Below are 27,064 nucleotides of genomic sequence, written 5' to 3'. Positions count from 1 at the left end.
ACTGGAGGGGGAAGGGGGCTTACTTTGCTTTGTTTCTTTTAATGAAAACAGTTTTTGTTCCAAGATCCGCAGCAGGGAAATACAATATGGCTGTAAGCCCCTCAAGGTGTTGAGGGGGCACAGCTACCAAGGCAGCCTTGCCAAACCAGGACTTTGGTCTCCTGTGCTAGAATGGGCTCCATGCCATTGCTTGTAAGTGTTGAGGACCTGACCTCACTGTGAACAGCTGTGTCTCCCTGCCCTGCCCTCCTGCACCATGCCACCAGACTGGTAAGGTTTGTTTCTACCTGTTCTTCAGGATACCCCAAGCACCCTCTGCAGTGTCAGCCTCTTATTATCCTCCAGCACTCGAGTCATCAGCTGGGGCAAGTGCAGCCACAGAGCAGCTGGTCATCCCTGCTTTAGGCTATATTGTGAAATGGGACAGGCACTCTGCTCTACAGGATAAAGAGAACACCTCGTTTAGGGAAACAACATTCCAGAATAAGAATTAAATGTAGTCTGTCATGTGAGAAGAACACGAAGAGATTGCATCTTTGGAGTAAGACGACAAGATTTTAATCTCACTATCTAGTAGGAAACCAGTAAACAAGAGGACAAAAGTCAACTGGGTTGAGATGTCTAATTAGTTCATGAAGCATTTTACTGGAAGTATAATTTTACAGGTATAGCGAAGCAAGAGGTATTAATTAGTTGCAAGTCATTAAGTGTAAGTTGTTTAGTAATTTAGGAAAAATGAATGCAGACATGGCAAAGTCATTACAGACAAGAATTCCATGTAGCTGAGTGTCACATTTCCAACAGCAGTCAGTCTGCTCAGCAGCAGAGGAGTAATTTGCAATTCAGTCCTGACCCATGGGGACAGGCAGGCAGACCATGCATTCCAGTTTTTCTGAAAGAAATATTTAAAGATAAAAATAATAAATGCCTTCACTACAAATGACCAGGTGAGACAATTAGTGTCTGTCTCCACCCATGAGCTATTAAGACTTCAGGTTCAAGCTACAGAAAGAATTATTATCTTAAGTAAAGAACTTCTGGATATATAAATCAGCTGTGTTCACATTCTCATCTTTTAGATTTCTGCTAATACTTATGCAGGAGTAAGGTAAGTCATACTTACGTCCTTGTAAAATGCATCCTACTTAGGGAAACAGAAACAAATAAACATCCCAGGTAAGATGTTACCAACAAGATTTTAATTGCATCATATTTTCAAAACTTGCTCTTTACCCAGGTTAAATTTGTTGAGCGGGAGTTCAGAAACCATTGCACATACCAGGACAGAAAAGGGACCTAAAACAAAGACAAAATAAAGCCCTAGCAGGGAAGCAGGTTCAGTGAACAAGACCACCAAAGCGTGCAGAAATGTCATCACTCACTTCAGCTGGAGGGCTGGCAAACTGTAAATATTCTCTACCTTTCTGCTTTTAATCCCATTCATGAAACACAAGTACCCTCAGAGAAATTATATGTAATTTAGCTAATCCTTTTTCAATTACACAAGGCAGTGGTTATAGGCAAAGGTTTCTTAGAACAGCAACTTTCAGAGAAGTGTCACAATAACATTGTATTAGACTCATCCCCTACAGCTGTCTGCCAGGGCTTTTTAAGCCTCTGTGGTAGTACCATATATAGATCTACCACGAACTCAGTATAAGGCAAGACAGCAATGCACTGTTTTATTTGGTGGTAACTGTAGAGCAAATGATTCCCTATAAAAGCAGGCACCAAATTCTGGGGAAATCTGGGCCTGGAATTTGCAGCTCAATTATGGCTTAACTAATAATAGCTAATGCAAGTGCAAAAGCCACATGAGAAACAGTTTCCTCCCCACAGTTCACTGTTGAAGCAGCCTACAAAAAAGAAAACGAAAAAAGTCTGAAAACTTCACAAAAGTAAATTCTTTCCTTTGTACTGAATGGACATGCTGTACTCCCACTCCTTTACAAAGGAAGTTAAGAGCTTCTTTGTGTCAAGCCTACTCTCTTTTTCTCAACAAAATAGAAACGAAAGAGCCATGTGAATTATTAACAGATGACAACAGAGAGCTAGCCAGGTATTTCAAACACTTGTGTCTCTTCTTCCTACATGAATTCCTCAATAGTACATGCAAAGTAAGTCGTCTTACTACTTCCATCATTTAAATCTGTAATTGGAGCTGATTAAGTAACTTGTTGAGAAGTAAAGATTTTGTTTACATTCCTTTCTTTCTTCTTTCTTTCCCTGGGAGAACATTCAACCTGACTGTCAGTGACAGGGGGGTTTCATGCCTTGCTCTGAAGGGCACTTGGAGATCAAGTGAGAGTCTTTTCCCCTCTTAAAGCCTTTTGAGTACCACAAGCGCATGCAGAACATCATGCAGTCCAGTGGAAACAGAGACACTATTTACTTCTGAACTGGAATAGACATATAATGGGGAAATATGAAAACAGACTAAAGCTTTAGTCATATTACAATGTTAACCATCATCTCAGAGTAAAAGCAAATCTTGTTTATTATAAACACTTTGGATGGACCCTCATCCCCAAACTCCCCCCTCCCCAACTCCCCCAAACAAAGAGGCAACAGGACACCACTACATGAATCCAGCACCATTGCTTGACAGCATGCTTGCTATTTACACATAAGTACAAACTTAACACTGCTTCAGTCCATTCACATTTAACTCAAATAAATTCTGAATTTGTCTAAGAAGCCCTGCAAATCCAATGCAAAAAATAAAAATGAAATTATGTTAAGTCTGTATCAGAACAACTGAAAGATATTTGAGAACTGACATAGGAAAACCTATCAAAATTAAAACTACAGTAGTAAGCTTTAAAATAAGAAACTTTTTTACAACTTTGAAAAATAATCCAGATGAACATAAAAATGCATATATTTTTCTATTTATTTAAAAATTTAAATCCATACATTCTAAACTTTCATCAGTTAAAAGGACCATTTCAAAAGGTATGGTAAAGCACAGCATCTGACATAGCACAAATGGAGGAGTAAAGTTTCCCACGGTGGAGCAGAAGCCCCCGAGTGATGCCTCAGGGAATTACCTGCAAGAACATTAACTAGAAGAACCTCTCTGGTTTGAATTTGACTGTGCTTCACACATACGCTGTTTATTCTACCTGCCATAAAAATGGACAAAAGCAGCACATACATTAGCAGCAGCTCCTACTCAAAAACAAGAAGCATAGCACATTCGCCCCTCAGCCAGCTCCCAGCTGAAAATGTTCCAGACTAAGCCACAAAAACTTAACAGTGAGCTTTTGAATGACAGGACATCATGTGCTCCATCAGTCAAGTACTTACAAGGTTTCTTAAACAAATTGATCATGCCTACAATTTCAGACGAAGTCAGAGAAACTTCAGACTTGATCTTCTCTGAGGAAGAAACAGAAGCCATGAAATCACCAAAGAGAAGGACTTGTTTGACTATTTTTGTGATTTTAAAGAGAACTCTGAAGGACATATTGTAACGTGATAGGAAGCTTGTAGGAACAGCCTTACAAATTAAACTGGACATGTATTTTAGCACTCTGTTCTTATTTAGCACTTTCCCTGTGGAAAATGCCAAGGGAAGTTTCAATTAGCAACAGCCAAGATGGTTTCAGATTGATAGATAAGACCTCCCAGCTGACCTTTCATTTGGTACATTAGTTTATACAACTGCTTTTTGCTCAGTCTTCCCCAGCCACAAAGCCAAAGATAGCCTTACCTTTCCCACAAGGGCAATGTGGTGTACTGGGACTACTAAGCAACTAAGCAACTCTTTATAGGTGTTATAAGTAACAGCAGTGGTTTTTAAAAAGGTAAGAAAAATCCTGATATATTATCCATTTTTTTATCTTTACAAGAGCAGTTTAATGTCAATAACTACCATGACATCTGGAGGCTGCATTTTCCAAGAAAATTTATGTCAGACACCAGTATTTCCTGAATCATCCTATAGCACCATGAAAGGAAGACAACATAAGCAGTCTATATCATTCGTCATGAAAGAAGCAACAATGATGCAAATTCCTCTTAGAAAGCAATAAAGTTCTGAATAAATCCTAAAAGGGCTTCATTATGCAGTTCTCAGTCAACACTGGCTGAACCAAATCGTCTACAGTACTTTTCTGTGCTCTGGATAGAACTTCCCATGGCTCCTTTTGCAGAGGTGTCAGTCTTCCACAAACAGATCATACCAACCAGGGCTTAAGGGAAAATGTACCCAGTAAAGCCAGGCTCCCAGATCTGTAGTTTGGTAGAGAAATGGGAGATCTAATATTCAAATCTCCTGGGAACCAGGTAGCTTATCATGCAGTAAAATCCTCTTCAGTAAATTAATGATTTAGCAATGGCTTTTTGAATCTTGCTTGGTGATTGTTCAAAATCATGTCTTACAAGTTTTACCCAAAGACCAGCAACAAGTTGCTTCATATCCCAAAGGTGTTTAGACCAAAATGTTTCTCATAAAATCTAAGATCTAGACAAAACTGTGCTTTCTCGATGTGAAACCGAAGTTTATGGTTGTCATCTAGATTCAACAGAGGTCCTTGGCATTTTCATATCAATTGGAGAGACTCTTGAAGTGAGATGAAGCCTCCATCAGAGAGGAATTTTTATTAAACTACTGTACACAGTGCATTTAATAGTATCTGATTTCTCAAATCTCCTTGTGTCAATTAAAAACAGTGTATATGGAGAAACATTGAAGAATCCCAGGCTGCTTAGCAGTCCCTTATTTCTAAGCACTCTAAATACAGACATACAGAATATTTGCCCTAAACACAGACAAATGGGATTGAACTGGAAATGAGAGAAGATAAAATAAAGAGCTTGAGAGTAACATCCCCCTGTTGCTTTCTCCTCTGGGGTATCTCATACAGATTTGTTTTGGCAGATATACCAAGATTTACGTATAATAATGACTTCAGCAATTTCTTTCTTTAGGGACACATTTTATTTCACTACTGATACATTCTCAGGAGCCAAGAGAATGACTTTCACCCAATTTAATTTTTAATTAAAAAGAACTTTAAAAAAGGACAATATAAAGATGAAATTGCTCTGGTCTGACAAAATACATGGCTTTTTTACCCATGTTTAAGGGATACTTTCTTCACTCCAACAGCTGACAGACCAAGATCCTCTTTAGCAAATAAATTACTTCACCCTAACCCTCAAACCTTCCTTCAACAGCACAACACTGGATCTAGCATCCCTCCAAATAGCCAGCAAGCCAGGTTTAATTAAGACCATGAGACAGTCTTAGAGCAGGGCTACAGATGGATACAGCAGGGCTCGGGACCATCAGAAAGGCTACACAGGTACCTGAGCAAACACTCTCTGGACTCAGGTGTGGTCACTGCCCTGAGCACATCCTGAAACTATTCAGGTCCTTTGCACTTCAAACCCTGTGACTAAGATCCACCTTGGAGACCAACAGATGAATATTACAATACTGAAAAGCACAGGTGTCGAAGAGGTACCTCTCTTAGAGGGACTACCTAATCTAGCATCAAAGTTGGAGGTGCATGAATGACGACAAAACAGCCTCCTAGCTGAGGACAATTAGCAATGTTTAATCATCACACAAGGTTGTCAAAGGACTTTTTGTACCAGCAGCAGAGAAGCAGCATCACTCACACAACAGGCATGAAGATAAGAGGTGGACAATCTGGTAATGAAGAGGCAGAAACCACTCTACCTAAAACTTCCTACTATCAGCTTTATCTCAGTCACACCCAAATTGCCTGCTCCCAGTGTCACAGCCTTTCTCTGTTTAAGCAGGGATGAAAACTGAAACACAAGCTTTTGTTACATATCAAAGCATTAAATGAAAGAGGATCAAAAAGTGAAGTGACAAAATCAAACAATGCGAAGTTAAAGAGAGAAGTATTTTCCTTCCATTTTCTTACGTGAAAATAGATTTTAATAGCTGAAAATGTAATACAATAGACATTTAAAAGGTCTTAGTTTTTCCCCACATAATTCCATTTCATGTAAATCCCCTAAAAAATTTAAGCACATAGTGTGTTTTGCTTTTACATCATCTTATGCAGACTGCAATTAAATAATTTACATCACTGAATTGGTAGCAATGTCATGCACTATGCCAAACTGAAATTTTTGCCTCCTCTTGCCAGCTTAGTTAACTTCAAATTTCATCTTGATTTATTTTCAATGCAACAGAAAATGGAGGCAGTGGGACTTAGAAAACCTTGTTATACATAATTGTAGATATGGAGGTTATTAATGCAAGCATGGATTTGGCATAGGCACTAAACCTTTAACTCAGGAAGCACACTGTCAGAAAACTTACCTGCTTGTTAAAAACCTCAGAGATCACCAACTCACTCAAGCGCTCCAAAGCTACATGAAGTCAGCAGAGAATATTGAAGCTAGTAAAAGAAATCAAGAGAGAGCAGCAGAGAATGAAACCAGGCAAAATCCACTGGAGCCAGGAAGTTTCTGATGAGTGGTTAATGGTACAAATGGTGGGATGCATTATTTAGAGAAACATGTCCCACAGGAACTACTGAGGAGGTGACAGAGAGTTCTCAAGCAACGTAGCTGGAATCTTGTTTCTCATGTGGCCCTTAAATGCCGGAAGTCTAAATGGGAAAACTTCCAAGTTAGCATAAAACTCCTGTCAATATATGGCATTTGCAATGCAGCCATCTAATCTCCTTCTTCAAACAAACTCTTCTCTACTAAGTACAACCAGCAAGGCTGCCTGGAGCCCAGTGAATGAGCTTTGAGAAAGACTTCTTTTGTTTCCTTGAGAATGGACAGGTGCCCCCCCCCTTTCAGATGAACAGTCCCAACACCACAGTCCTCAGCAAAGTCAAAGGCATAAAGGGTTGAAGGGAGCAGCATCTCCCTGGAGACATGCACCTCTGGCCTGGAGGAACATAGATGGCAGAGTGCATATTAACACTCCCCATAACACACCCTTCTGAAGGCAGACAAGGAATACCACTTGTCTGCATTTTCAACACAATACTTCTCTGAAGTGCTGACTTTGTGCAAGCAAAGGCAAAAATGGTAATTTTTTGATGTCTTTACCAGAAGTGTCAGTTGGAATGAAGCATGTCTTGCATTAATCAACATCCTTCCATCAAAGTAAAACCTGGTAAGTATTGCTTCTTATCTTATTAAGCCACAAACCCTGTTTAATATTGCTCTATTATTGTCTTATCTATGAGCAGCTAAATTTCTGCCAGGTTGGTTCAACTAACTGACTTACATTGCCATGATTCTGACATTTCAAAAAAAAATCTGTTACACAACCAGAGCAGAAATAAAAACACTTGAGCAGCTGAAAGAGTAGAGCTGAATAAGGAGTGCTACAAAACAGGAACAGATTTAGGAATAATGAGGTCACCTCACACCTCAACACACATGAAGTTATTCTGTTCACTCAAATAACTTCACGTTTGGTAGTAGTCACAGCACAAAATACCACACCATTTTAAAGAGACAGATGCATTTTCAATGTTTTGGCTGATTAGGAAATAATTAACACAGAACAATACCATCATGTGTTCCACTTCCAGGTTTCTCCTGGCTTGACAGATGAAAAGGGAATTAAGAAGGGTGAAAAATGTTCCCTCCCTCCCCACGTCCTCCAAGTGAGACACCCCTAATCTGGACATGTGATTGCAGCTCCAGAGCATCAAGCAATTGTGGCATTTAGGGCACTTCAGAAATATCTTGTGCCTGCTCGAGCACTCAGGTGTTGCTGTGGTGGGAGCATGAAAGGTCCGCTTCTCAGCAGGTATTTTGGCTTTTCAGCCTTTCTTATTCCAGATATCTGCAGTTTGTTCTTTATTTAGCAAGGGAGAGACATACTATTAGCTTCCCTCCAAACTGTCAAGTCACACAATGTAAAATTCAGAACCACAAGGTCTGGAAGTGCCGGTGTTAAGGATTTCCTCGCTGTGCAGAGGAGATTAGGACCAGGGAGAGGCAGGAAGGCAAGGAGACCCATGTTCAAGTGACCAAAGATGAATGAACAACCAAGAAGTAGACAAGAAAGCGAAGGATCCCCACAAGCTTAAATCAGTTTGATTATTCATTGGATTGGTGATATCTGTGCAGCCAAGAACTGGGTTACTTGTGTTTTGGATTTTTTAAAAGTGGACCCAGAGACCATGCTATTTTTTTTTTTATATAGAGAGAAGTGCAACAGTCTACATCTAATAAAAGGAAGTTCTAGATGTCAAAACTGTTCAAAAAGCATGACTACCTACTGTGATAAAGCATGATAATGCTATCCCTAAAAGGAAGTTGGTATCTAGGCAAGTACAGATTGGAATCACTGACTCATCCATCCTGGGCCTTTAAGGCAAATGAATGAAGGACTGACAGAAGGGAGAGAGAGGGGGGGCAATTAAGGAGGCATGAAGAATTTAAACAATATTAGCTGCAAGTGAATCCTAAATAAAGATTAAAATCACTGCCGAGTGGTTTTTGGGACTTCTGAAGTCACTGTCATGAAATTAGCAGAAAACTGGTGGTTCACGAAGTATGATGACTTTAATGAGGAAAACTTTCAGCAGTGTTTTAACTTTTAAGAGCTGCCATTGAATAGTTCTTCCAAGCTTCTTGAAACATAAGGAGAAATTGGCATAGTTCTTCGAAGCTTCTTAAAAACATAAGGAGAAACTGGCATTTACTAGAAGCATCTAAAAATCACAACTCCCATTTCATAATTAACTCAACTATCTATTTTAATATAAACAAAAAATCTTTCCCAAATTTCTACCGTTTATACATCCTGCTGACTCCAACACAGTCAAGCACTCCTAAGGAAGGCAAATAGCCCGGGTCTTTTCTGTTGCACTCATGTGATAAATATCACTGGTGGAACCATCTGTGATGATCACGTTCATCTAGCTTTTAGTTAGTTGATACAGATTACAAATCTTTAAAGCCAGAGAAAGCACTGTTACCTTCTACTTCTGTAACTAGTTCTCAACACAGATTAGATTTCTTTACAGATTAAAAGGCATTTCAGTTTTCTTAGGAAATGTTTTATGCTTTTCAGCATTAAGGTTTCCATAAGAAAGTTCAGTATCTCTTCATTCATACATATCCTTAGATATCCCTCAATAGATTGAATTGTAGGCTTTTCCATTTACAACTTCATATAGACATCACAAAAGCTATATAAATTTCCCTTATGCACTTGATATGAATTACGAGTAACTAAGCTATTGAGGATGAGGATTACCTTTCATTTTCATGTGACAGTCTTTCAAAGTGTATTATCAGGCATGCAAACTCTAAAGCTGCTGGGCCAGTTCCCTTGAAAAAGTCCAAGTATCCATGAGGGCAGCCTATTTAACAATTTCAGCAGAAGTAAAATATATAGTTGGTATTATTTTCACTAACAATTTCTGAAACTAAGACACCAAAACCCCAGCTGAAGGATTCAGTTCAATTTACCCTCAAGCAACTTCCTGAACTGAAATCTAAAAGAGTTATTTTGTTCATGATCTAGCTTTCCGTAAGTCCTTCCTATATTTATACCATTGGAGATTTCCTTACTGCAGCATTGTTTTCATACCTTAGCAGAGGAATTCCAATAAGTTTGGGAATACAAAAGATTACATACGGAATCCTTAAAAATAGTTTTGTCTTTCAGTACTAAACTTTAATTTTGAAGTGAGGCTATAGAAGAATGAAATGAGTAGGGTTGATTAGGAGTCTCTGAGTGTTTTCTACAACAAAATCTTGCTAGACAAAGTTTAGATTCAGTATCCCATAAATTTCTAAACAGAGTGTATTAAACAACTGGACTCATACATGAAGTGCAGATACATTCACCTAAACAAGGTACTCAGAAATACAATGAAATTAACAGTTCTACACTTAAAAGAGGAAGACAAGGTAAATTGAATACCTTACTGCATCTTAGACACAGTTTCTAGAAGTCTCCTGTTTAAATACTAGAATTAAGCTGATCAGCTTGAAATAATGGGGAAAAAAAAGAAAAAAAGTAAGGGAAAAAAGGAAGAAAACACTAAATCAATCCCTGCTGTAAAAGCCCATAACTTAAAATTTCTATACAAATACTTGGGTCTTGCTATCCTGAGTGTTCAGATATGCTCCAGATTATGTAAGACACTGGGTGACCCACTTGCAGTGAGAAAGAACTGCAACACCAGCCTGGTCAGATCTACATTTTTTAGACACAAGCAGATTCAGACATAAGCAGATCCCTTGCAGTAATTTATGAGGAAGGAAGATGTCTCCTCTGTAAATAAACTGAAAATGTGCTCTGTCTCTTTAATTTACAACTAAAATCCCAGTTTATTTTTCCAGTACCTGAATCATCAGCACCTCATTTAGTTAGTATCTCTTTCAGCTGCAGCCATGTTTTTTTGTGGGTGTTTTTGGTTTGGGTTTGTTTTTTGGGGTTTTTTTTCACACGTTACTGACACAAGAAGTATAGCACAACATTTACAGCACCACTGAGATTTTGAAATTAAACACAAGGTAAATTTTCCCTTATCTTTAAATCATGCACTAAAGTGTCTTAAATTTTAGAAATGCAGTAGTAGCATTGTAAGGGTACAACAGTCATTACATTACATTAGAGGTCTTTAACATGTGAAAGTTATAGCTGCACTTCATAACATGGACCAGTAAGCCAAACCTCCAAGGAACTGAAGAAATCTGTAATAAGAAATTCACATTGTACAGGACATGTTTTTCTTCTTACTGTATAAATTCCTTCCTCTGATCACTAATGGAAACTAATAAGTTAAATGTTTATTTAATAAATACTTATAAATAGCATTTCTATTTAACACAATAAACAAATAGTGCCATACATGAACACTATATTAGATAGCTTAATAGTATTATACAGTATTATAGTATAAGCACTGTATTAGCTACCTGAATACTGCAGAAACACAAGCATTTTCAAGGGCTTATTTTCTTCAGATTACATTATCTAGTTGCATGTTCCATACTCTAAATTTCACCTAAGAGTAAACTACTACATTAATAGGCTCAATAAAATGTACTTTTACTACCTGTGTTACCCAGGAGCATTTTAATGTCACATTGTATCTTCTAGATCTGAAAATACAACAGCCATTAATAATTACAGCATTTGTCCTCTGTAAAACATAGTCAGATTAAAATAACAGTTTGGAAGTCCTTGAAGAGCTTTTCTCAGGAAATCTGCCTATGGGTTATATATCTTTTGTATTTTTGCTTCATCTACAGAACCAATCTTTGGTTTTGGGAAGAAGTCTCACTTTTAGACAAAAATATATGCAATATAGAAACTATGTAAGACACAAAACAGCACTGTGTGATACTGTTTTAGCCTGAGTTTTATTAATAAAAATCAATCACCTCAGTAGAATCCTGCAGTGGGATGAATTATCCAGCAATGACAGGAGAGTTCGTGCTCTAAGCTGCCTAAGTCTATGAGCTGCATTTCAGCTGAGAGGTTTGTTTGGATATAGTGGAGGAAGGTCACAGGGAATTTTAAGTCCTTGAATACAGACCAGATAGTCAGATCACCGCCACAACAGCATTTAAGGTGACATTTCATAATTAGCTCTGATAAACACTTGGGTTTCTTTTCTGTTGAGAACTTCCTGAAGAGCTTCTCTCCATCTTAGTCAGCCACTGAAGCCCAGGGTTATAGTGAGCGTTCAGCTCAAGAAAGCACTAAATCATATTAAAATTAAGCATGAGAGTGTCTTTTCCTGACTTTTCTAAAATTATTTAACCACTGTCAGATGTCTAAGGCAGAATATCACAAACACATAAAACACATTAGCAAAGTCAAAATCAGGATTTGTGTCAATTTTTCCTATCCTAATCCTATGAACCTGAATTCCTAAGTACTCTAAAGATGCAAATTTGAACTTTGAAACTGTAATGTAGGAGCAGCAATGAAAAAAGTATAACCATAGGGAATCCTTTAATTGACACAGTTCTATAAGTAGTAGAGAAAGCATATACCACCTTTTGCCCTCAGATAATTTTTCGTACAGTACTCTTCATTGATACTCTCTCAGAAGTCAGCATAGAAGAAATTAAAACAATGTAGTCTACAGAATTACTAAACCTGAATCAATTGTTGTCAGCAAGATCACAAAAATAACAGCCAAAACAAAAACCAATCCTAATTTTGCAAACATAGTTCCCGGCCTTGTGAAAATATTGGCTTGTCAAAAGAAATTCTGAAAACATTGAAAAAACTCAAGAATCATCAAGTTTCACAGTTCGAACCCCATTTTAAGATATCAGGTGCTCCAAAATACTCCCGGTGAGCATGGAAATCTTGCTTAGAACTAGTCAATCTAATTACAAAAAAATAATTTCAATTCCAATTATAATTTGGTGACCAAGAGAAAGAAACAGATTTAATTAGAATCAAGCTATACTACTGCATTCACACCACAAGAATTAGCTCTGCCTTAGAACATGTTTTATTCATTTTCCTAAAACTCTTATTCTGTATTAAGCACAAAATTTCAAAATTATAAAGTCATTTAGAGGCTGAATATAAATATTACTCTGATTTTAACATAAATATACCATCCACATTATCCAAAGGAAGTAAAAGCAGAAAAAACTATTGCAAAATTATCAACAAATTCTTGCATACTGGGCAGCTTCCTCAAGAAACAGAGCAGGTGCAAAAGGTAACCAGTTCTTTTATACATTGGGAAGATAAAGCAACATGAAAAATGTGACATGACAACTTCTTTTGTTCATTGTTGTTTATTTAGAGTCACACCGTTGTTTCAAAAGGAGTTGATCAACTATAAGCCTGCTCATCAGCATGATGTTATTAGCTTTCAGAGGAAATTTCTGCAGAAGGATCTTGAGCCTTTTGCTTCACTCTCTCCAGGCTCTCTGGAAGATCCCAAAATGGTCAGGTGTATTTTCCATAGTACAAGAGATCTACTTACTGTCCTGCCATTAATACTTAAAAAAAGTTAAAACTCTCAACCTCCAAAACCTTACTGGTTGCCAGCTTGGCAAATATCAGGCATGGATCTCACAACTCTTATCAAGAGAAGGACTACGTGCCTAGACTCAGAGGCTGGTAACCTCCAATGACCTATGTTGTCAGCCACAGAGTGAAATACACCCAACCAGGAGATTCCCCAAATGGTAGATGAAACAATTTTTGGATATTTACAGTAGAGGTTTCAGATCAACAAAATCTTGAGCATTTTTACCGTAATTATTGCCCTACTACAATTAGCAGGTGGACATAACCATCCCAGTTTCCAACTCCTGCTGCAGTATTCTGTAGACGGTGTGGTACACTGAACTTCCTAATTAATTGTGTATCAGAAAATACTTTCCATGGAACTGCGAACATCGTTTCAGATTGCTGCAGCTCTCAGGTCATCTTCTTGGTTATTCTTCTCAGGTCATGGAGGAAACAAAGACATTAATTCTTTCTAAGTACAACACAGAGGAGGGCCACAAGGCTGACAGGTGTGGCTACGGTAAGCACAGGTGAGCTTTTTAGAGGAGTTTTCCATGGAGTGTAAGGATGAAGCTATCCAGCTGAGCTCCACTGCCCCAGGCCCCAGTCCTGCATGGCCAGGGGCACCAGATGAACAAATGGACTGAATAAGCAAATTTCTCAGGTGTGTGGGGTCACTCCCTGACTGGGCTAGAATGGGGACGTGACACCATTCTGCACAAAAACAAGCGAAGGCTGAATTGCAGGGAAGAGCATGAAGTCCATTTACAGTGCAAGACTTCCCAGCTGGTTTTGTGATTTTAAATTTGAGAAGACAACAAATTTGTTCACATTAATATGTAGAGTGTTCACAAATCAAGGGACTTTTCATGTCGAGGCTTATCACTAAAATTTGTTGCAAGAATAACACAAGAGAAGTCTAAAAATCTAGAAAATTAATCATGAACACATGCCGCAACATAACATTGACTAAACCAAGGTCTTTGTCTTCTTGGCAAAGCCCTTTCTTCATTAAAATAGGAAATACATTATTTGCATAGCTAGTTACTAACAGTGACTCATTTCAGAAAATCTTTGTTATTTTTACTTCCTCTGAAGTGACTGAAAGGACACAACCAAATGTATCCACAGCCATCAGATGTTGTAAGAAAAAAATCTGAATTGGGCAAACAAAGAACAGGAGAAACAAAATCAGGAGAACAAGAAATTGCAGAATAAAGGGGAGAAAACTTTGGATGATACATATTAAATAAACTTCAATAGAATATAAAAGAACAAGGATTTCCTGTTCTTCCACTGTAATGGATAATACCTTAAAGGAAAACTAAAGTTTCTGGAGAAACTGGATAGGATCACCCTTAAGTGTGAGTCTGAAGCTATAAGCATTTCAACTCAGAAAATGTGAAATGGTGGAATGAAGTAGAAAAAAAATTGTCAGCATTAGGAAAAAAGCCCAAAACCTTAGACTTCAATAATCTTGTTCAAAAATTGACTAGCACTACATGCACAAATGATTTACAGAGAATCTCATGGATTAAGCAAAATCTCTACTAACTGCAAATTATTTTCTAAAAAAGGTTTGGACTTTTTCTGCAGTAAAAAGCAGAATATTTTAACAACAGCATATGTGGGAGGGTTATGAAAGAACACTGGTACACTGCTAGAAAAAAAAGTAGCTCTAATTCTCTTGGAAGAAATATTATATGCAAATTCTATACAGAAACATATATCCTGCATATTTTAGTTATGAAATTTGTATTAGTCAATCTGGACATGCTATTTTACCTGACCACCCTGACAGACTGTTCTTTGAACATCTGTATTTTAAGCCAATAGGTGTTGTACCTTTCTGGGCAAAATATAAAACGTGCTATTTGAAAAAGGCTCTATTGCTTGCAAAAATTAAGTCTATTCAAAAGAAACAGAAGGTAGTTCATAATCTTTAATCTTTACATACAAATGGCATGGAAATAATGAGGTTAGAGAGAGCAGGTAGGAAGCATCCTGTACTGACAGAGCATTTTCCATTGGTGGTGGCACACCTCTCACCTTTCTGCTTTGAAGAAATAAGAACATGCCCTGCCTATAATACATTAACAGACCCCATCTCACAAACAGGTACGTCACAAACACGTTCGTACTCTCAGCTGAGGTGTAGAAGGTTTTTATGGCAGAAAACTGTCAAAATTACTGTAACTATCTCAAGAAAACAGAACCTTTGTTTCTCAGCAGCAAGCCAATGTATTTCAGCTGATCATTTCAGAAGAGTTGTCAAAGATATCTGCTTGTCATTTACTCTCTTGCCACATAAAACACCAGCCAAACATACATTTTGGCAAGACAGTCACAAGTCCGGACTTTAAGGTAACTAATAGCCTTTTGAATTTACAAGGTGATAGGGATTAGACAGCACATTAAAACCACAACAGCTTCAAACAGCAGAATCATACTGTTTTGTGCAAAAGCAAAGACAGCACTTCTCAATCAGATACACTCCAAATCAAAATTTATAGTTATGTCACGTAGGGCAGGGCATTCACAAATTTGATGAACACATTTGTCCTGGAACCACGTTACAGAATGGATGCTATAGAAAGGAATTATCAACTATCATTCAGAATTTCAACATTCTCTCCAGAACAAAAAAAGAAAAAGAGGAGGGGGGAAAGAAAATCTGAATGGAAAAAATCTTCTGCTGCTGTCACTCCACTTTCAGAGGAAACATGCAGGGTACAGTATGTTTTAACTGTTTTCAGCTTCTTCCAATACTTTTTAGAACTGAAGCATCTAAGGAAGGAGAGTTGTAAATATTTTATAAATAACCAATCAATCCAAAACCTAACAGAATGGGAAATAGTGCAGATTTCTTCTGATAAATGTACAAATGGCAGAACTACTCTTCAGCATTAATTCCTAGCAGTAGCATTCTATGAAGACACTGTGCGTGTCTTGGCAAAATGAGAGTTGCATGGTACACTGGAGACTATGTAACACTTCGTATGGCTAAGAAAAACTTCTGTGTATGACATGAAAGATTACATTTTCTGGTTTTCACAGTATATTTTTTTCCACAATATGCACAAAAGCTACAAAACAAATAGTTTTAAGCTCAGGAACACACGCTTTACACTATTCCTTTTAAACAAAAAGATTCTTTTTTGCTAAGTTAGAATATGCAGCTTGAATACATATTTTAGTGTTCAATTATCTAAATTTTCACTTCTGCCTTGAGCATAATGAATTGTTAAATGAAGACACCACTTTCGTTGTTAAAGGATTAGCATAAAAATCTTTCTTACCTTATTTAAGTTAGGGTGTGATATTTTCTATTTTCACACAGACTTGCACTCTCTCTCTGAAATGGGTGTTTTCCTTTGAGTGATCAGAAGTCAGGATATGCTGCTAAGGACCAGTGGTTAACATTCTCCTCCCAGACTGCCTAGGTATAAGTGGAAAAGAAAGAACTTTAGTTCAACTTTTCTAGACAAACCTAAGAGTGAGGTTTTTGTGTTTTCACTCTTTTCAAGGGTGCTTATAAGCTGAGCAATTTCTGCCTGCCACATCTCTTGTCAGTGGCTTGAGATGTCTGCAGTCTAAAGAAAAAACAAAAGAGAAAGAAAGAAAAGAAAGATATTGCAACCTGAGAAATTTTTCATTAGCTTCGGATTTCCCTCTGAGACTTTCATACAAAATGGTCTTTCTTTCCTCTTTCTAACTATTGAAATGGCAGCACTTTTTTATTTTTCCTTCCAGTCACATCCTGCAGTTCTAAATCAACTGTATCTCAAGAAAAATATGTCACAGGTTTTACTGTAGTTTGGCTGAAATAAAAATGCTGTATATGATTACTTTCTTAAAAGGAAAAACTGATAACTTCCAAAAACTAAAATGTGAGCTTATAATATCTTTGGTTTTTCTCAGAGTATGGAGAAATAAGTCTTAATTATTTATCTGGAAAAAATAACTAAATGACTTCTTTTAATTAAAAACATATCTACTGCAAAAACTTAAAAGTAATGTATTTGAATACACTGCAAAACAGACAAAATTTAAGCAGGTGAAAACAACCTGCAAAACTGAACAAACATCTACTTTTTTAGCAGATCTTTTTCTTCTAGTTTGACTAGTTTCAAGTATTAATTTGAAAAAATTAACTGTAATTTTGAGATTTTGACCTTGTATTATTCAAAAATTTCCTCAAAAGTTTTTGACTCTTTTCAGGCATTTTAATGCTTCCTTTTACATGTAACTAGAAGGATCAGACAAGGATTTTGTAGCAACTATCCTATTCCTTGACTCTACCAGTCATTGAACAGTATTTGCTACATTTATTCATCCTCATATCCTAGGCAACCACAAAGAAGTATTTTTTGTAACAATGTAATTAGTGGATAGGCTAAATCATTCCCCATTTGACGAGACAAGAATAAGTGTGTATTTGGTTCTTGGTAATCAAATTGAACTGGCCTGGGTGCTCTCAGGCTGCCAGGAGAGATGATCTAGAACTGTACTTCTGCTAGCAAAGGCACATGAACACAGCAGTCTGTTAAGGGTGAGAAATGAGAAATTAGCACTCAGTTGACTCTGCACCACTTATAATATTCAAAATGTCTTGAAGGTGTGAACGAGAGATGAAAAAGCAACATGAAAACATCCTGAGCTTGTCAGGCCAAATCTGGAAAAAAAAAAAAGGTACTCCTAATGCATATGACAAAATGTGAGGTCTCGAACTGGAGCTTGTGTGTAACTGGGAACTTCAGATGTCAAAATCTCATATATGCACATCAGCCTCTAATCTAATTTTCACATGCAGACTCAGCATTACCCTCTTGTTTCTGGGCACAAGATGCAGCCTTGACAATAGCAGGTGCAGTGGTCTGAGTATAGAAAGTTTGTGCCTGCATCAGGTCAATGTGGTTCTGGCAAAACAAGTAGGAATGTATTTCTTTTGCCACCAGAAAGCACCCCCCAGTAATCAACTGCCAGTGCAAACATCTCTGCTGGTTCATAGCTTTAAATCCTGCATGCATCCAAAATGCCTGACATAGCCTCTCTGAAGTCCCTGCCCAGCGGATATCATGCTGTTAAGTGGCAGAGGAGAGAACATCTCTCAGAGTGCTAATTTCACACGTTTCCCTGCCCTTTCTGCACCTAAGTGACTTATAACAATGGCTATGGCATGGCAGAAACCAGGAGGTCAGTGCACCTGCAGTAAAGAGCCTGCTGTAACTGAGAGACTTCAGGACTGTGGCTTTGCCTGCATCCCAAGGGAACCAGCAAATCTACCAGCCCATTATAGAGAGTTGGTTTTCATTCTTCTGGGTAAGGTTTGGAAGCATGGGAGCAAGGGGACAACTTCTGAATTAGTTTCCTGTTCTCAAAAATCACAATTCAAAGCACTTTGAACTGCTGGGTGTAAAACAGACCTTCATTGTTCAAGGTGCAAGAAAAAGAAATTTAAAGCACAGTCATTGTAAACCATTAAGCTCAAGATGCATACAAGGAGATGCCCTGGCAATAACAGACAAACAGAAAAGGTCTTCCTTCTATTTACTAACACTCTTTTAATTCTCAGGGGAAGACATGAAGACAGATGGATTGGGAAAAATTTCAGTGGAAAGGAAATTCCTGAAGACAGGCCAGCATGGAATATTTGGATCCTTAGAGATTATTTCAGGAAACTATTCTATACTGTCCTTTTCCAATGCAGCCATAAAATTGAATGCACAATTAGAAATACATATTTCCAGCATAGAAAGCTAAGCAAATGCACATTCTGCATGCACTTAGGGAAAATTACTATATCCCACAGTAATAGGTAGCTGATAGAAGCAATGATGCCAGACCCATACAATTCTGAGCAGAATAGAAATCAGGAAATAAAAAGTAACCTCAGATTTTGTTTAGAACACAGACCTCTCCATTGTGCATTTTATCTTTTCACAATCTATCCTTTACCTCAACACATAGTAATTGTTCTAAAAGCTTTAGAACAGAGAAAGACCATTATAAAGCAAGTCTCTGAAAATACCGACTGTAAGGCTAGAGTTACAAGTGGTAAATTGATCAACTGGTCTATTTTCAGCATCTCAGACAATAGTTGTTCTTGTGCCTAGTCTGCATGGTTGTTATTTCGCCACGCATCGCAAGACTAGTGGCAATTAAGCAAGCCATACCATCAAATAATTGTTCACTAAAGGAGTCCACTGTACCTTTTCTCCCTTTTTAATAAGTCCCCATTCTTCTAAAAGTGTTTCAACTTCTCAGGATAACTGAGTAACAGTCCAAAAGGAAATATGTCCATCATATCACAAATAAATATAATCAACATTAGTCACAGAATATTTTTTTAATGGAAAGAAAACTTCTGATTTAAAGAATAAAAATTATTATCAGACAGAGAAACCCAACATCAACTCCTGACAAAAGCAGAAGAGTTTAGAGATACCTGCCTGTTAAAATACCGAAAACTATGACTCAGTGTTTCATATCATGAATAAGAAGAAGAACCCACTATGGCTTAAATGGTTTCTTTAGAACATGGTGGATCACTCTTCACAAGAAACAGGGTTAGCACATTTTAAAATTTGACCCTCAAATTAATTTTAATAAACCTAAAATTAATGCATTTAGTACACAGTTTAAAATATGTGGAACATCAGTTAAAATATACATCTTTTCCAGACTAGTTACTGATAAAAGCTTACAGTGAGTAGTTAGCTATGAATCCTAAAACCATATGCTTTATGGCTTGCATCAGAAGGGACCTGAAGATCATCAAGTTCCAACCCCCTGCTACAGGCAGGGACACCCCCCACTAGGCCAGGTTGCTCAGAGTCCCAACCAATCTGGATGAGAACCCTCCCAGGGATGGGGCATCCACAGCTTCTCTGGGCAACTTCCTTCTGTCCCTCACAACCTTCACAGTGAAGGCTTTCTTTCTAATAACCAATCTAAACCTCCCCTCTTCCATCTTAAAGCCAGTCCCCTTGTCCTGTCACTACAAGCCTTTGCAAAAAGTCCCTCCCAAGGTCTCTTGTAGGCCCCCTTTAGGTACTGGAAGGTGCTCTAAAGTCTCCCTGGAGCCTACTCTTTTCCAGGCTCAACAGCCTCAACTCCCTCAGCCTGTCCTCATAGGAGAGGTGTTCCTGTGAGGTAGGAAAAGCAGTACAATTCAGTAAAACATTTTCAGCATGGCCAGGCTTAGGAAAGAAGTTGGTACTACAAGCTGTTTTACTAGCAAGTTGGAGTATCTTTTGATATCAAGGTTTTAATCAAATTAAACCCCAAACCAAAAGAACACTCATGCACTTCTTTGGTGCCCACTAAAACCTTTATTTCTCTGTACCAGATACTGAGCTTGTTCTGTATTACACATGATACATATCCATTACTTTGGGTCATTGTCTTTGATAATGCATCATTAGTATCCACAACTGCTCAAAGCTGAGAAAATAAACAAACTCAAGAGACTGTATTAGATCAGATTAACATTTTATCATGGTGCCACACTTGGGTTTGATTCTCCAAGCCCCAGCAGTAGCACAATTTCCAAACGCGCACGTGTACACACACAGAGAGCTTTAGAATGGCAGAGTAAGTTTATTACTTACATTACTATTTCTTCCCAAAATCAGAGGTTTAGACTGTTCAAGGGGAATGAATCCACCCACTGCAAATACCAAAACTCATTGAAGGAAAAAAACCATGCCAGCAGTTATGATCTGGCCTGTCCTTTCCTAGGTTTCTGCAAGTTACACATTTCTTAACCAAAACATATTTAGGAGTCAAAAGGGGCTACCAGAACACAGTCAAGTGTACCTTTCCTATTCATCCCTCCAATAAAGAAGCAAATTATGTTTTTACTCTATATGCAGAGAAAATCTCCCAAACATGGTGTGCAAAATGTGTGCTCACTTCTCAGTCAAAATTAAACCCACGTTTTTATGTGAGGTAAGAAGCTAAACATTCAGAACTAGTAATTAAAAGAACTGCAAATAACATAAAATATAAAAAAATCATAATAATTATTAATAAATAATATCTTAAAAAGGAGCACATGAATTCCAGGATAAAAAGAGCTTTGGTAACTTAGCATAGCTATTATGATTGACATATACTGTGTCCTGGAACTCCAGGGTATCACCAAATGTCATTTAACTCATACAGCCACTTGATGAAAAAACAAGCAGTAAAAAAGTTCTGCTCCCATTTTTCAGTAGAGGTAGGAGTGGCAGAGGTGGGAGGGGAGAATTCTCCCAGATCTCCTTACACTGTTATTTTCAGCCATGCATTGCAAGGAATCCTCTTCTGAGCTGCAAACCCAAGAAAGAAAATCAGGAAGAAAAAAAATGACCAAAAACCTCTGAAAAAGATCTGAGCTGACTATCAGCAGCATTCTGCAAGCCTGTATGTCTGAACAACATATGCAAGGGCAACGAGGTAGAAAGATGTAAAGGATGCACGGAAGACTTCGCTCTTCCTGGTGATGTCCAGTGACAGCACATGGGGCAGTGGGCAGAAACGGAAACACAGGAAGTCCCTCTGAACATCAGGAAACAGTTTTTGACTGTCAGAGTGACCAAGCACTGACACAGGTTGCCCAGAGATCTTGTGCAATCTCCGTCCTTTGGAGATTCAAAACCTGAAGGGACAGTCCTGGACAGCAAACTCTAGCTGACCCTGCTTGAGCAGATGGGTTGGACCAGATGGCTTCCAGAGGTGCCCTGCAAACTCAGACAATCTGTAATTCTGTAAAAATGGAAGGGAAGAAACCAGGAAAGTAATTCCCACGATTAGGAAACAAATAATTGAAAACTTTCCTATTTTTTTTTAAAGTACAACCCTATTTATCACAAGCCAAACAACAACATGAGTAAATAGGATGAAACTGGATTAACAGACCTACAGAACAATTGCTGTTGAGATTGTAATTTCCCTGGGTCATGCTGACACCATTAAAAAGTCATCTTTCCAGTCAAGGTTATAGAGATAAAATCCAAATGCAAGCAAAAGACTGAGTAAAAAGGAAGCTTTGATCTCCCAAACTACAGGGTAGGAATAGTCTTGTCAGAAAAACCTGTCAGATCTTAATATGAAAAATGCAGATTTTGTGGGGCTGACCACCCCGTGTGCCCTGTTCACCTCTGTGCTCCCTCTCTTCTCTCCAGTACAGCTAGGGGCAGGAAAGGTTAATTATATTTGCACAGGTCAGCCTCAAAGCTGCATCAAAGACAGTGGGAGACATCCAGATGGGTAAATGAGACTGACCTGCATGATACTTCTGCTGGCAAGACATGGAAAACGGAAAACTCTCCTGGGCTTAGGGGAGCTTCATGGCACTGCAGTAGGAAGGTGGGTGCATCTTTGCAGTGACTAATGCACCTCAGTCCTGCAGCACAGCCAGGGCATGGTGTAGTTTTACCTTCACTGATGCTGAAAAACAACTAAACCAAATTAAAACTGCAGCTTTGCCTGTGTTGTAGGGTGTTAGAGAGAACTTCTCTATCAGGTTGTCCCATCCTGCTCTATGATCATGTTTGGCTAACCTCAACCTGTCCCTAGCCATGGGGAGCTTGCACAAGTGTGAATCGAAATACACTTCACTGCAGTGTTAGTTATACTTACACTGGCAGAATTTAAGTGTAAATTGCTAAGGAATAAATGGAAACCCAGCTCCTCCCTGTGTCTTGGTTTCTTTTCGGCACACTTTACATGCAACACTGCCTTAAGAAGACATAGCTCTTAATTTTTAAAAAACAATGAACATAATGGATGATGTTCTTTTAAAACAATGTATCACGTTCTTTCTCAAATATCACAAACATCTTCAATTAGAAATGCTCCTAGTATACTCTGAATAAAAAAATCAAACATTACCATTTAGTCTTTACTTCACTAATAAGATCTATGATTTTCCTTCTCTGTTTATTGTGCCAAGTATAACCTCTAATACTTAGGGGAAAAGAACATTGCCTCTTTCTTTTTAGTACAATACAGGCCACCAAACACTGCAAGATTAATTTATGATGGCAAAATCCTCTGGTTACTTTTTGTCCACTAAATGTGTAATTCAAAACACTGTTCTATGGTTATGTGTCATTCCTGACTATATAACCACACTATTTCCAGACATGGCTAGAAAAATTATTTGCAATATTATGTGACCAGTTTCCATTCCCTTTATTTGATATAAATTGAATTCTGTGCTGACTTAAATGAGGCTCTAAACTTGTTTGTGGAATAGGATCCTGCTCTACCATAGTAAAAGTTTTTGAAAAAGTAAAAAAATCCGAAAAAACCCATGGTAAAAGGGACTTGAAAGAAAAAGGGAACAAAAAAGCCTAAGGAACTCCTGTTTGAAGAATGTCATATCACAAAATGCACAGGCAACAAATGCCTCATAGAGTAATGATGCCTAACTCTGGTGTGTATCCAATAATATAGAGAAAAGGGAATTTTCTTGTACCAGGTTCTCAGTCTGTGGAGAAATCACTAACAGTTTGTTTCAGGCACTCACTCATGCAGATATAAACTTGCCAGCTGCCTTGGAAGCTCTCTGAAGAAAGGCACTATTTAATCATAAATGATTAATGAACCGAGTGACCTCATCTTTGGGTAACTAGAGAAGCTTAAACCCAACATGCTGTATAAGTAGAAAGTCTTCTAGTCAGCAGTGCCACGCACCAGTGGGCAGTCAACACAAGAGTATCCATCCTGATGTCATTGCAGATACCTCTTGACAGGCTTTGTGTTTTTATCTCAACAACCACAGGTCATGGGTGGCAAAAAGCAGAAGCTTCTGAGGACACATAAGGTCACAGTTCAATAATTAAAAGCGGGAACCCTGCCTGATCTCTTTGTTCATCTAAGGATTCCCTCAAGTGAAGCATTTAACAGATGCAAAAACATCGTGCTAATTTAAGGAACACAAAAATAGAATTATGGCTAAGCTGATAAATGATGCAGAACTGTTAATACCGACCACCAAGGTCCAACCTGTGGCATGCAGCACCATCCTGGGGAAGATGGGGGCCAAACACGCAAACAAAAACTCTGCTTCAGTAACCCCCAGCTCTCCCAGCCCCACCGAGGGATGGACACTACCCCTCACACAATGCCGTGGGAGGAGTCCAGCTTTTTGGGCCTCTGTCTTTTCAGCCCAGATCCTTCACCTTTCAACACCTATGACTGCAGCTGCTCCAACCAAACACGCTCTCTGGCCCATTCACATGGAAGACAGAGGAGGCAAAGTCTGCTGTCAAAAGCCAGGAGAAAGGGCAGCTGTTGGCATGAAGTCAGACAAAGAAAATGCCTCTTGCACAGGGGTAAAGCTGCTGCTACATGAAATAAGGATCACAGATCCAAAGTACCAGATCCAAGTCCTGCGAGATCAAGGTTATGGCATTTGACAGAGACTTTTGCAGTGCCTAGAACAAAAAAATTTGGTTACTCCAAATTTTTCCAGTAACTACAGGTATCTTAGTGTCCTCATGAGGACAGCAGTCCTTTAAAGAGAATTTAAATGAGACAGGATGGTGACTGCAAGATCTCCCAATGAGGTTGTTCAGCGTATAAACATCAACTCTGAGGGAAAAAAAAAAAAAAAAAACACCCAAAGGCAAAGATTTCTGTGGGGGGAAAAAATGAGGTTTGTCCTGTGGCAGACCAGAAGAGACATTGTGTCTGGTAAAGTTAGCCAAATGAACCCATGCTGAACAATTCTTTGTGGCCAGCAGCTCTGTGACTGATATGCTACAATTTTTCCTCTCTGTAGAAAGAAATTGCAGAAGGAGCGTTTCACTGGCATCTTCATCATGCTAACAAAGCAAAGCAAAAGAGTGTCGTTCCAGCTGCATGTAATGATTTCACCTGACAAATGGCCTAAGCTACCCTTACTGTACATGTAATAACTTGTTTTCCAGATTGCTATACAAGGACCTGAAGTATTGTATTTTTTCAACTTGTTCCAGCTAGTTTTTCAGTCTGTCCAAATATGACAATTTGCCTCTGAAACTGTGGCTGATGGTTACTGGCAGCCCAGTATCTCATCCTGACAGGTGTTTCAGTTGTTGTCACATAAAGTTCACATCTACTTCTCTCATACTGATGTATCATTGCTCAGAAGACGCACAGAAGGGTCTGAGCTTCTTTCCTCTCTTGTAGTCCTGTTATCTGGAAATCAGGAAGTGAGATTGCACAGGCACTTGGCACTCTTTGCCGGCAAGAAATCTATGTGCAAAAAGCTATGTTGTCTAGATGAGATTAATATCACTTAGTGATAAATCAATAGGTCCATTCCTGAAGGGCTTGTAACCTTCTATATTTTCTCCCTCACATATAAAAGGAGAGAAGGTAGAAAATGAAGTGCTGAGGACTAATAGTTTCCCTAGTTGTTTCTGGTTACCTTAAGGATATAAAATATGAGATGTACTAATTTCAAGAGATGGGAAGGGATAAGGAAAGGAAATAATTTGCTGTACTAAAATTTGACGGTCTTCTATGAAATACAAGGATATATCATTTTCTGCTTAGGGCTTTCAATGTTTGTTGTGTTCATTTAATAAAGCACTGCATGTAGTGAAAGAGAAATTGCATGGGTGTTTGTGAAAAAACAGTTCTTTAGAACGATAACAAGATCAAAAGACTCAAGGGAAGTAAAAAAAAAATCACTTAGATCATTACTCTCCAGTTCACCCTCCTCTTGAAATGACCCACACTAAATACCATGGAACAATATTTCTTTCTATTCCATGACACTTACATGAATAAAATATATAACTTTTCCAGAAAGAACATTAATATCTTTCCACTTGACAATGAGAACTTCCCCTTACCAGCAGCAAAATTCCTAAACCTTTTACTACTGATGATAAGTAATACCCACCATAAAACATATAGGGATGCAAAAATACATACATTCACTCCCTTAGGCATATGCACACAACCAGTCTTCAGGTTTTACAACACATTAAAGAAAGCTTCAAACATCAAAGAATTTTTTACTTACATTTCACAATGTGATCTTACCAGAATATAAATAAAAACCCCCCAGCCTTAATCAGCAGAATTAAATAAAACAGTTAATAGGCCAAGAGACCTTTTACACAGCTTAAAACTAATTAATATCTATTTAAATATCAAATATTGACTTGAAAGAAATGACAGGTCTGCTAGAAATACTGCCTTTTTTTCTATGCCATCTATTCAGGGGAATGTGTTGGAACACATCTGAAAAATGCCAGTTTGATATTTGTGCTTTTGTTGAATTAAAAGACAGAATAAATAAGAAATAATTTTAAAAGCTTCTTCCTCATCCCCATACTGTAAAATCTTCCTGTTACATATTTTTTAATCTCAAGAAAATGCATGTAGAATTTTATATGGTTATTCAAAAAGTCATATTTTGGTAATTGTAGTGGGCTACAACTTCAGTTCCTAGAAAAGATGAATGTGTGCTGCTTATTATTCTGTGTCATGCTGTTCCTTCACATAAATGGTTCTGTCTCCGAGCAAAGTAAAACAAGAGATGAATATCTTTACTCTGTTTATTTTGAAATTGGAAAATGCGTTTTTGTAGAAGCTATTCTTACACAAAGAAATATATATAAGATGTAAAAGCCCTTTTAAAAAGCAACCAATTGTAAAATTAGTTCTTTATTTTAATAGGAACTTACTAATAGCATATCACATCATTTAAAGGATTCTTACTGGATGCTTTTTCTAATCACAAATTATCAGAAGAATCTCCTGGATTCTCCACATATTCTATCGAGCCAGTGACATTTTAAAGCAGTTCAGATATCCCTTTCCAGGTACGGCTGGTTGTGCCATCAGCACCTCCAGTGTGACAGACAGAAAATGTATGAAATGAAAGAAAGGTAGCTGTGAAAGTACAGCACAACAATAGCAGTGCGTATTTGTCTTTGGCATTTTTGGGATGCTGAATAAGGGTTCACTCCTGCAGATATTTTCACTCACCTGGGAACCTTCTCTCTCCATGTTAAAAAATGTATGGATTAGGAAGCTTTCCTGTGCTTTTAATTTCCCAGGCTGTTGTTGCTCCAATGATGTGGGTTGCATACTCTTCTGGATAAG

General features: G+C 38.0%; 1 protein-coding gene across 3 annotated transcripts in view; it reads right to left on the bottom strand.

Annotated features, from left to right (window-relative positions):
• Positions 1-27,064, bottom strand: part of CRACD (capping protein inhibiting regulator of actin dynamics) — a 130,091-nt gene that overhangs the window by 53,438 nt on the left and 49,589 nt on the right. The window contains exons 2-3 of one of the 3 annotated variants that reach the window (XM_066185773.1): positions 16,267-16,406; positions 3,310-3,381 (exon numbers count right to left, since the gene is read on the bottom strand). In XM_066185773.1, coding sequence (XP_066041870.1) covers positions 3,310-3,334 — 25 coding nt within the window. In that variant the 5' untranslated portion in view covers positions 3,335-3,381; positions 16,267-16,406. Of the gene's footprint in view, positions 1-3,309; positions 3,382-6,307; positions 6,326-16,266; positions 16,407-27,064 lie in introns of those variants that run through there. The other 2 variants (XM_066185772.1, XM_066185774.1) reach the window with 2 other exon arrangements.

The sequence above is a fragment of the Chamaea fasciata genome, unplaced genomic scaffold (assembly GCF_029207755.1).
Source record: "Chamaea fasciata isolate MVZ Bird 193981 ecotype frontalis unplaced genomic scaffold, bChaFas1.0.hap1 SCAF_6, whole genome shotgun sequence".
NCBI classification, from domain to species: Eukaryota; Metazoa; Chordata; class Aves; order Passeriformes; family Sylviidae; genus Chamaea; species Chamaea fasciata.
This window is presented reverse-complemented; position numbering and strand designations above follow the sequence as displayed.